General features: G+C 41.3%; 2 protein-coding genes across 2 annotated transcripts; both read left to right on the forward strand.

Moving 5' to 3' along the window:
* Positions 1 to 510: 510 nt before the first annotated feature.
* Positions 511 to 8,163, forward strand: LOC118359346 (40S ribosomal protein S13-like). The gene is made up of 6 exons (XM_035737865.2): positions 511 to 654; positions 1,144 to 1,192; positions 2,671 to 2,749; positions 5,366 to 5,535; positions 7,477 to 7,577; positions 8,092 to 8,163. Exons 1-6 carry the CDS (start codon positions 518 to 520, stop codon positions 8,123 to 8,125), a joined length of 570 nt encoding a protein of 189 aa, XP_035593758.1. The 5' UTR covers positions 511 to 517; the 3' UTR covers positions 8,126 to 8,163.
* Positions 8,164 to 8,305: 142 nt separating this feature from the next.
* On the forward strand, positions 8,306 to 11,867 carry LOC118359345 (uncharacterized). The gene is made up of 3 exons (XM_035737864.2): positions 8,306 to 8,892; positions 9,253 to 10,583; positions 11,205 to 11,867. The coding sequence occupies exons 1-3, from the start codon at positions 8,709 to 8,711 to the stop codon at positions 11,445 to 11,447; spliced, it is 1,758 nt and encodes a 585-aa protein (XP_035593757.1). The 5' UTR covers positions 8,306 to 8,708; the 3' UTR covers positions 11,448 to 11,867.
* The last annotated feature ends 435 nt before the right edge of the window (positions 11,868 to 12,302 follow it).

Raw genomic sequence — 12,302 nt, forward strand, 5'->3', positions numbered from 1 at the left:
AAATGTCTGGGATCTTTTATTTCAGCTCATGAAACATGTTTATATTTTTGTTGAGTATAGATAGACAAGCATTCTTTACATATTACAGCCCAAAAATAAAATTATACTACTCATCTGACCCAAAATAGGGTTGATTTGAGAGTGGATATACCTCCAGCTCCATCCCTCAGCTTTACAGCTAAACAAGTTGCGGTGCTGCGGTTCATTTAGCTGAGAAAGAAATGCAGGAATACATTTTTTTTATTTTTTTATAATAATAATTATTATATAAACGTAAGATATTTTTATGAAAAAAAAACATTAAATAGCATTAAAAGTAAAAAATAAAAATAAAATGTAAATCACAAGAATTGACTTTCAAAAGTTAAAGTTCCTAAAAGAAAAAAAAGAAAAAGCCAGGGGTTACAGTTGTATAAACTTATGAAAGAGTTTTTTGTTCGTCGTTATTGACAAAAATAAATATTTGAAATCTGTCCCTAAATGCAACATATTTTTACTTGGAAATCCAATATCTGTTATGAAATTCAGGATTGTGGCCATCTCCTCAAGAACATCTGACGTCATTTCCCCCACACAGACACAAAGTCGTCCTTTCATTCGGCTGGAAGTCCTCTCTTCCTCTACCGCCATTATGGGTCGCATGCATGCTCCAGGGTAAGCTTTATTTTCTACGTACTTAAAGTGTCTAAATGACATGTATTTACCATTTATACAATGGGAATATATTGTGTACACATGACATCCACATTGAAACGTCGAAATTTCCCCAGTTCCAATGAATTGATTTGAACAAGCTACCCAGCAATCTAGTTGCCGCTTGCTAATGTTAGTTAGCCAACAAACTTCACTGCTTTCATAATCATGTCGGATGTGATGTCGACAAGCTAAAGGATCCACAACGCAATTTTTATCACTGGTTTATAAATGAGTTAGTCAGTCCTACGCCCTGGTTACATTTTTTTGTCGTATTGTCTAAAATAGAGCCATTGGTTAGTTAGTATTTGACAGATTTATCTATCTCGCTATTGCCCTGTCAGTTGGTTCATTTATTTTGTAGCCAATGAATTGCACCGCACTCAACTTTTTTGCTACTTTTTTTACAGTCACAGTTTACTTATACATTTAATATAATTATTGTTGCAGAAAGGGCTTGTCCCAGTCGGCGTTGCCGTACAGGCGAAGTGTCCCCACTGTAAGTATAACGGTTCATCAATATTGTTGGGTCAATATTGGTCTGCTGTTTACTATACCAGTGGATGTAGGCAACTAGTGTCTACTATCTACATAAGACGGGTAAGTGAGAAGGTGACTGGACCTGTTGCAGTCCAATTTAATCAGATTTGAACTTGGCGATACTTTCTGAATTCTCGCCATCTGATCTCTCTTCGATCTCTTCTCATAGATCAAGGTGGGTGTATTCATTCGTGGCACACCGTAGCATAACGTTTTATGGAAACCGTTTACTCCAATTGCTTTGAAACATGACGTAAAAAGGTTTTAGTTCTGTTTCGTAGCAGTTAATTATTTTGGAGCAGGGCAGCAGAGCGATGCCGATTAACCTCAACTACTGTTTAAGAACATAAAGGAACTCAACCGCTTTTATGTCAATTTGCAAAGTGTTTTCTGTGACAACGTTTCGCTATGGTGTGTCACAAATGAGTCCAACCCAAAGTACTGCATGTAAAAGTGCTACTTGGATTATGAGTCGTTACCTACTCCTCTTGATCAACGAGATGATATTTGGGAAAGATGATGGCAGTATGTTTTTGAGGGGGGGGCAGCAGGTAGTCTAGCGGTTAAGTGTTAGGCCAGAAACTGAAAGGTTGCTGGTTGGAATCTCTGACCCGACGAGGTGAAAGATCTGTCATTGTGCCCTTGAGCAAGGCACTTCACTCGAATTGTTTTTGTAAGTCACTCTGGATAAGCCCATCTGCTAAATTACTCAAATGTAATTTGTGCATGATGCAAAAAAATAAATGAAATGACTGCCTGGTTATCATGGGCGGCTAGCCACAGGAGTTTAAGCCACTTTCCAAAACTAGAATGAAGTATCGTTAAGTTTGGTTGAAATGCTTCTGTATTTGGTGAGTATGTAGCCAATAGCAATATGTAACCGTGTGTGCGAACACCACATACCTGGTTAGTGTGGCAAGGTGTTACTGTTGTCATTTCCTGATCTGCTCGCTGGACACTGACTCCAAATGGATATGAAAAGGTTCCTCAGTCCCGGGGGGTATTCAATAGTCGCACATTGATGCAAAATGCTTTAGAACAGTGCAACAAAAAGCGGAAAATAAAGTATAAAATATATGCCTAGTTCTTTTTTTTAAAACGCTGCATTCCAACTGTTAGCTTGGTAGCTAATGCTAAAGCAGCCTGCCCATTGTATTCCAAGACTCCTACGGCAGCTTTTCATCCCAACAATATGCGTCACACTTTGGATTCCATTGGCCTGCTTTAGCATTAGCTTGGAGATGGAAAGCTGTTTTTTTTAATGAATAAACTAAATGTATTTTGCTACATTTGATTTGCCTCTGAGTTGACGCATAATCGGGAATAGCCTTTTCCGACTCTAGTCCTGGATTGAGGAACGTTTTTCATATCCGTTTTGAGTTTGGGTTGTGTGAGGTGATCATCGGGCCGTAATACTCTTATGGTCTTCTCTTCCAGTGGCTGAAGCTGGCGTCTGATGATGTCAAGGAACAGATCTTCAAGCTAGCCAAAAAGGGATTGACCCCCTCTCAGATTGGTAAGGTTAAGTACTCCACAGTGTAATAGGAATTAACACAAAAGTAGAGCTGTCATTGATTTTTGTATTGATATTATCAATCTGGTTTAATTCAAGGAGAACACCTCCAGCACAGAATTACATAACATGTCTAACTGGGCTCTTGGAGACAGGTGCTTTGTATTCTAATTAGATGGTACAAAATGTTCTCTAAACATTTATGTTCAAGTCGTTTAGCAGACGCTCTTATCCAGAGCAACTTACAGTAAGAACACTGGAAATCATGCATACAGAAAAAGGGAAATGTATAAATATGCTAAGCATTGTGTTAATCACTCTTAAAGCTGCAGTATGTAACTTTGGGGGGACATGACCAAATTCATGTAGAAATTAGTTACAGATCTGTCATTGAAAGCAAGTCTTAAGAAGCAGTAGATTGGTTCCAAGTGCGCAATTTCTATTCAGCGTCCTTTGGTTTTGTACATTGGCTTCAAACAGCTGAAAATACAATATTTTTCGTAATGGAAAATATATTTCACAGCGATTTCGATGGTACAATGATTCTCAACACTATACTTGCTTATTTTGTCACAAACTGAAATTAGGCAAACTATTAGAATTTTAGCAACCAGGAAATGGAGGAGCGATTTCTGCATAGTGGGTCTTTAACTGAATATCAGCTAGGCTGGTTATCTGTAGAGAATTGTCATATTAACTCAGCTTTGTCTGTTCTATAGAGTTATCTATGGACTCAGCCCCCAGGTATTATTATTATTTGACTTATATTAGAGATGTCTACCAATACAGCACCAGAGACTCTTAATATATTCAAGAGTATCTAAAACCTTTTTATATACCGGTACTGTTGAGTGGAACAAATGATCACATCAACTCAAAGCCCATGCTGACCATAACGTAGTTACAAATATAGAAATATATTTATATTTTAACCTGTATTTAACTAGGCAAGTCAGTTAAGAACAAATTCTTATTTACAATGACTGCCTAGCCCGGGCGACGCTGGGCCAACGTGCGCCGCGCTATGGGACTCATTAAAAGAAAAATGGTCTAATCCAGTTCTGGGACCACACTGGTAATACGGCAGACTTTTTTGTGATATCCCTGTCATGTTAAAAAAAAAAATAATAATTACTAGCAAATAAACTGAACAAAAATATATAAACGCAACAACTTACAATTCATATTACAGTCAATTTCAATAAATTCATTAGGCCCTTTTATATGGATTTCACATGGGAACTGGGAATATACATCTGGTCACAGATGCCTGGATCAGAACCAGTCTCATTCACATAGTTGATCGGGATGTTGATTCTGGCCTGTGGAATGTTGTAGCACTCCTCTTCAATGGCTGTACAAAGTTGCTGGATATTGGCGGGAACTACAACATGCCATCGTACATGTCGATCCAGGGCATCCCACACATGCTCAATGTGTCACATGTCAGGTGAGAATGCAGGAATGGGACATTTTCATCTTCCAGGAAATGTGTACAGATCCTTATGAGGCCATGTATTATCATGCTGAACTGAAGTGGTGGCGGGGGATGAATGGCACGACAATGGGCCTCAGGATCTCATCACTGTGTCGCTGCATTCAAATTGCCGTCGATAAAATACAATTATGTTCGTTGTCCATAGCTTATGCCTGCCCATACCATAACCCCACCACCACCATGGGGCACCCTGTTCAGTCATTGACATCTGCAAACCACTCGCCCACATGACTCCATACACGCAGTCTGACATCTTCCTGGTACAGTTGAAACCAGGATTCGTCCATGAAGAGCACACTTCTCCCGCGTGCCAGTGGCCATCAAGGTGAGCATTTGTCCACTGAAGTCTGTTACGACGCCAAACTGCAGTCAGTGTGGATGCCGAGCACACAGATAAGCTTCCTTGAGTCCGTTCCTGACGATTTGTAACTAAATTATTCAGTTGTGCAAAGCCACAATTTCATTAGCTGTCTGGGTGGCTGGTCTCATGATCCCACAAGTGAAGAAGCTGGATGTGAAGGTCTTTAGCTGGCATGGTTACACGTAGTCTCCGGTTGGATGTACTGCATAATTCTCTAAAATTATGTTAGAGGCAGCTTGTGGTAGAGAATTTATTATTCAATTCTCTGACAGCAGCTCTGCAGTCAGCTTGCCAATTGCACACTACCTCAAAACTTGACATCTGTGGCATTGTGTTGTGTTAACTGCACATTTTAGTGGCATTTTATTGTCCCCAGCACAAGGTGCACCTGTAATGATCATGCTGTATAATCATCTTATTGATATTCCAAACATTTCATGCGTATTTAAAAAATAAAATAATAATGGCATCTCATGAAACATGCATGTTGCGTTTTATATTTTTGTTCAATATAAAATCTATCAATACTAAGTATTCATGTTAGTAACAGCAAACATTTTCCTCTAGCAGACAGTCCATGAATGAGAGCGATTAATATCTATTTGTTGTTAAGCTGGATTTTGGCTAGCTCCGGTGCCTGTCCGTTTCTTCATAGGCAGACGCCATTGTTATGCCAGACAGGCATCCAGCCTTGATTATAGGTCGTTTCTCTTGACTGTCCGTCGACTCTGACCTTTCCTTCCTCCCCCTCTGTGTCCAGGTGTCATTCTAAGGGATTCCCACGGTGTGGCCCAGGTGCGCTTTGTCACCGGCAACAAGATTTTGAGGATCCTCAAGACCAAGGGCCTGGCCCCAGACCTCCCAGAGGACCTGTATCACCTCATCAAGAAGGCTGTGGCTGTCAGGAAGCATCTGGAGAGGAACAGAAAGGTGAGCAAGCTCACATAACATTTAAAAAAGTTTCCTTCCTTGTAGACTAATGGCTGATCTTAATATGGCTTGATTTCACAGTAAGGTCTACACTTGTTGTATTTGATGGGTGAAATCTAGTCATGACTGATCAGTTTTTACTACAAGGGTTTGGAGGTTTGTTTTTACTTATGCTGCATTGTATTCAGATAGCTGTCCCTTCAAGCCCTCAAGTCACTCCATTGATCTGATAGAAGTGAACGTTATGGGGTAGAAACTACTAGACTGCGCTCTTTCCTACATCTATGGAAGAGAAAGGGGACATGTTTTTGGGAATGAGCTACACAAGACATGTATCCAGACGTCAAGCAGGTTTTTGAAAGAACCAGAATGCATGTGTTGCGTTCATTACACACACAAACATACATTTTGAAACGGAAAGGGTACTACTGAAGCTTGTCCAACAAGAATGCTCAATTTTCACTTTCTGTTCCAAACGATTTCCCCCATTTTGAGTCTAATAAACAATAACCAGGTTACTGTAATGTATTTTATACATTATTTCTCTGAACCAAATATTGTGTGCTGCACTAGCTAGCTACTCTAACATCAGATAGTCGATGTGACCCCCATCTCACAATCGGCAAAGTAGACCAACCGATGTAAACATGTTTTTCTGTCACAATATACTTTTGTTCATGTAGTGTATGTGGACACTTGCTTGTCAAATATCTAAGTCCAAAATCACGAGCATTAATATGAAGTTGGTCACTAGAACATTCTGCCCTAGATATTGAAACGTTGCTGCGGGGACTTGTTTCCATTCAGCCTCGAGCATTAGTAAGGTTGGGCACTCATGTTGGTCGATGGGCGTTCCAATTCATCCCAAAGGTGTTTGATGGTGTTGAGGTCAGGGCTCTGTGCGGGCCAGTAAAGTTCTTCCACACCAAACTTGACAAACCATTTCTGTATGGACCTCGCTTTGTGCACAGGGGCATTGTCATGCTGAAACAGGAAAGGGCCTTCCCCAAAATGTTGCCACAAAGTTAGAAGCACAGATTCATCTAGAATGTCATTGTGTGCTGTGGCGGTAAGATTTCCCTACACTGGAACTAAGGGGCCTAGCCCGAACCATGGAAAAACAACCCCAGACCATTATTCCTCCTCCACCAAACTTTACAGTTGGCACTATACATTTGAGCAGGTAGGGTTCTCTTGGCATCCTCCAAACCCAGATTCATCCATCAAACTTCCAGATGGTGACATGTGATTCATCACTCCAGGCAACGCTTTTCCACTGCTCCAGTGTCCAATGGCGGCGAGCTTTACACCACTTCAGCCAACTTTTGGCACTGCGCATGATCGTAGGCTTGTGTGTGGCTGCTCGACCATGGAAACCCATTATACGAAGCTCCAGATGAACCGTTATTGTGCTGATGTTGATTCCAGAGGCAGTTTGGAACTTGTTAGTGAGTGTTGCAAATGGAGACAGACTATTTTTGTGAGCTTAGTCTACCGGGTAGCTCGAACAGGGCAAACATGTAATGAACTAACTTGTTGGAAAGGTGTTATCCTATGATGGTGCCACGTTGAAAGTCACTGAGCTCTCCAATAAGGCCAATTTACTGCCAATGTTTTGTCTGTGGAGATTGCATGGCTGTGTCCTTAATTTTATACACCTGTCAGCAACTGTTGTGGCTGAATCCACTAATATGAAAGGGTGTCCACATACTTTTGTGTGTGTGTTTATAGATATATATATATATATATATATATATATATATATATATATATAGTATGTTTACAGCATATTTTGAGCCATATCATGGACTGCACACTCCCTTCTTGGCCGGGTGTTTTTGTACTGCATGTGGGGAGGAGTCATGTTCACACTCTTCAAGAATCGATTGTCAAGATTTTTGTTTCTAGATATGCTAATATCTGTACCTGTGTTCTTTGCAGGACAAGGATGCCAAGTTCCGCCTGATCCTCACCGAGAGCAGGATCCACAGGCTGGCCCGTTACTATAAGACCAGGAGAGTAGTTGCTCCCAACTGGAAGTAGTATGTACCCAAAACCTCTGTCAGGGAAATGTTTTACCCCTGATAAATCACATTATATTATGGTATCAAGCCACTGTCTATGCCATTCATCCTGCACAATTCACAGTCCTGCTCTGTAAGAGATGAGATACATTTTGTGCCAGAGGAACTTTGGAGGTCAATTAGCAGAGTGGCTGCACTGTGTCAACTCTTCCAGTCACCTTCACAGTATTGTATAAACACTCCAACCAATGGTTTAGTTCCTGGGATTTCCAGTACTCTATTCATTTGATTCACATAAGCTTATACAGACTGATCTGGGGTCAGATATAAATGATTAGAAAGTGAGTAATTATTTAGGATTTTAAAGTAAAGCCTTGAAGTGAAAGTGTGGTTTCCTGGATTAATGTTGGGTATTAAAATGCAAAGCAGTTATGTATTTTCCTCATGGTTGTTTTGTGTTAAACTTTTGGTTTATAAAAGTAGACTTGTGTTTTCCTATTTCTAATCACTTCCATCTGTTTCTGTTCTACAGTGAGTCGTCAACAGCTTCTGCTCTGGTGGCATAATCATCACGTTTTGAAGAAATAAAGAATTTGGATTCAAATATTAATTTTGTCTTTATTTGAAGAGGAAATGTTTGAGAATAGTTTGTTTGGCTTTATGAAGCCCACCATTGAATAACACTTTGGCATGAAATGGATAGTGAAAGCTGTGTTTGTTATTGTGCTGTCTTCAATTTAAATTCACACTGACCGAAAGGGGTAAACGGGAATTTACGGGCACTTTCAGTGCGTCACTAAAACAGAGGCAGTGTCTACAATTTGGTACTTGGGTGTAACTGACACTTGCTTGGTCCAATCGCGTGTTTTTACGACACGACTTGTTTGTCCAATCACACAATGTTATGACGACACGACTTGTTTATAGTAGGGCAGTGTCGCAATCATTTGACATTCACTCTACTAGCTACAACAAGAACGACTGGAAATATGGCGCCACTAATCAACATTTGAGATTTTATATAGGTGGAAAGAAATACATTCTGGTGAAAATGAAGCCTTTTCGTATAGTACGACAACTGACGACGGAGAATAATCTATTTGTTTTGGACGAGGAATATCAGAATACGTGAGGATAATTCCTAGGATCATGGACATCGCTCAAGAAAAAATGGCATCAAGTGTTGATTTTAGGAAGGGTTCTCATCGAACTGCGATGGAGAGGTTTGGCGACGGGGGTATGGCGCTTCTACCGTGGACCAAGCACGTACTGACCGTACTGTGGGAACAACTACGGGTGTTGGTCCATGTCATTTACTACAGCTTCTTGGCAGGTAATTTGATGCAACAGAAACCTCAGTGTTTATTTTGTATGTGTGGTAAATGTGGCCCTGGTCAGACTCACTAACTTGTGTTTTGTTAGTACAACAGGCGACAGTAACGGACCCCGTTTCTAAACCCTGCTGTACTATCTTTGGTAACACTATATCGGTGGCTTAAGTTTTAGAACACGGACAGAATGTACTAGTGACGTTACAATGTAACAAATGCCGGATTTGGAACTACTGTTGCCATAATATTGTCATTTTTTGTTAATTGTTAAATCAATAGTCTCTTTTAATCAGGAAAAAGAGGGCTTTTTTAAAAAATGTATTGCGAGCCTGATCTTCTTTTTTTTGTTCTTTTTTTAACAGTTTTCCAAATGTTCAGATTTGAAGTTCACCTGAGAATCACGGATGAAACTGGTCAACACGTCCAGCACATGACCACGGCGTCAAATCCAGCCGACTCCTTCCTCTTCTCCTCATTGTTTGACAGTGAAGAAAGTGCCATGCTTGCTGGCTCTAACCCCCTATCGAATTTCTGTGGGGAAGTGGGTGATTCTTTCTCTGGGAATCCCCACGCAGGGTCCCTTCTGTCCAGCCTACGGGCTGAGGAGCTGTGCTGCGGATTGGTGGACGACTTTGTGTCCCGCGCCACAATGGATAGCGAAGATGGACTTTGCCTTGGTCTCCACCCCAGCTGGAAACTGGGCTTTCCAGGTGACTGGAACCTGTTTATGAGCAGCACTGACAGCAGCTCCAGCTCAGATGAAATGTGTTGCAAGAACAAGGAGAAAGTGTTTGGCTTCAAACCCAAACATGACACCACTGAAGATGATATGGATCTTAACTGGGGAAAGGAGGCTGACCGAAACATGGGTGAGTTTGACAGCGAGGACAGTAAAGCACTTTGGGAGTCCTTGTCCATCTCCAGCGACCCCTACAACCCTCTATCTTTCTCCGCCTGCATTTCAAGCTGCTCCAATATGGGGGAAAGAAAAAATGAAGATTGTGTTGGGAGCCGCCTCGAATGTAACTTATCCAGCAGGCCCGGTGAAGAACTTCAAGAGACCTGCGGTGGCGTGAACTTCTGGAGCAGCCGTTCAGATAGTGAAAGCAGCTGGGGCAGTTCTGAAGGTTCGTGCGCAGATCTGGACAAAGAGGAGAGTGAGAGGCTCTGGGAGCTCTTCACCAGCCCCACCGACCCATATAACCCCCTGTGCTTCACGGCATCTGTAGTCAGCTCAGTCCCTCACACAGACAAAACACTTACACACTTCCAGGAGGCTGAAGGGGCCTCAGTCATGACCTCATGTTCTTCTGACACAGAGAGGGAGAGTGTGGGCCAGTCCTCTTCTGAGGATGATGAGGAGCAGCATCTATGGATGTCCCTCTCCCAAAACGACGACCTTGACCACCCTCTGAACTTCCGTGCCTGCTTCCAGAGATCCCCGAAAACCACAGAACCACCTGCCTTCAGCACTAAAGACCCACTTACTCCACATAGCTGCCCCACAGAGACACCACTCGGCCAGGCTAAGCAGAGGGGGACAAAAAAAAACCAAACAACCAGGCCCACAAAGCCTTGTCTACCCAAGAGACCGCGGAAGCAGCATTGCCACCCAGCTACTACGCTGGTGCCCTGGAGGAGACCTGAAGCTAAAGTAACACAGGAAGACAAGGACATCCATCCTCTAAAAAAGGTTATTATAGTTCTCAGTGTTCTACATCCCTCAGTCTATAGTCCTAGTTCTAGCGTTACCACCTTAAACATGATGTACCACTATCACATCCTCCATATAAACAAACATACACAACTAAACATGGGCTATTTATAGCTCAAACTTGACATATTAGCTAAAGAATGAACACACGAAATCCAGTTCACACTACTTGAATATTAGGAACTGAATGTTAGGATGGTAGAACCACCAATTTACTCAGAAAAACTTGGTATTAACAACCAATGTATGTGATTACAAATAGGTCATGTCACTTATAGTATTGTTTATGGTGAGGTCAGTCAATATGACACTTCTGCCGCATAAGCACTCACCCAAGCCCTTGTTTATGGTTGGTTAGCAACAACAGAGGTTGTCATGACTAACCATGTCATGTGATATGAGTCAGCAGAGAGTTCATTTCCAGTTAATTGGTGTTGTGTGAGTCAGTCTGATACTCCAGTCAAATGCTCTTTTTAACACAACTGGATTAAAATATTTAAATGGAACTAAAACTGCCCATTCTGTTATATTCTTAACTACAATAATGTGCGATTGAAGAAGACCTTATCTGACTCTTGACACCTGTTTTGTATGCATTAGGTGCGGTTCTCACCACTTGTTCAGGTCCACGTGATGCGTACTTGGCCCTTCGCTAGGCATGTGTCTCGCAAAGGACCCTGGGAGGAGCTAGCCCGAGACCGAGGCCGGTTCCGAAGGAGGATCCAGGAAGCAGAGCAAACCATTGACTACTGCTTCAGTCAGTCTCACAGAGAGAAGATCTGGGCCAATCTGCTTAGCATTTCAACATCAGCCTCACCTCTGGTCCAAGAGCTCCGAACATAAATGTTTTTCCATCATTTTCTATTAGACTTTTGACTGGTTGCAATGCAACACGTGTTTTTAGGTCCATTAGAAAAAAGGTGGTCCTAGGCCAATAGGATTTGGCATCAAATGTTACCCACACTGTACCTCAAAACACTCAAGTGACTGTTGCACTGATTTTATATTTATTATAGTTTTTAATCTTGTATGTAATGTACTTTTTGTATGCCTTACTCATTGATCCAGCTATGTAATTTATTCATGCCCTATGGAGCTTGTTTTTATAGTGAATGTTTTAAGTGTTTGAATTGTATCAGTTTTGAAATGTTCATGCTTATCCAGGTATGTGGTGTATTTAGAACTCTATTTATTATCATTATTAGCAGATGGTATTTGTGATCATACCGTAGTTAATAAATAAAACCTTGTTTCACACCATAATCATAATGGACTGTCTCTATTCATCTTAACACATTCTGAATGTTCCTAAGCAGGTTATAGGAAGGATTCACCCACTCTGAATGCTATATAGATGCTGTGCATCTCTGAGCAGTGTAACGATTCAAAAGACTGAATCTAGACTAACACGATTAGGACTCTGGGAAAAGACACAACTAAGTGACTGATTTTACATGTCAGTTACGTGAGGAATCACGATACGTTCTGTTGGTGTGGTTATTTTACTGAAAAGCTGTTGTAGTACCAGCACTGGGACTAGACTTGGATTCAAATTTTCCAGTGTTTAAAGTAAATGATTGGCTTGTGTAAAGCCTTATTTGCGCATTTCCCAGAGGACCTTGCCACAAGTAAGTTGTATTTACCCCACCATGACTATTTGTTAGTGACCGAGACTTAGTTACATTCATTCACACATGT

This window comes from Oncorhynchus keta, chromosome 26 (assembly GCF_023373465.1).
Source record: "Oncorhynchus keta strain PuntledgeMale-10-30-2019 chromosome 26, Oket_V2, whole genome shotgun sequence".
Taxonomy (NCBI): domain Eukaryota; kingdom Metazoa; phylum Chordata; class Actinopteri; order Salmoniformes; family Salmonidae; genus Oncorhynchus; species Oncorhynchus keta.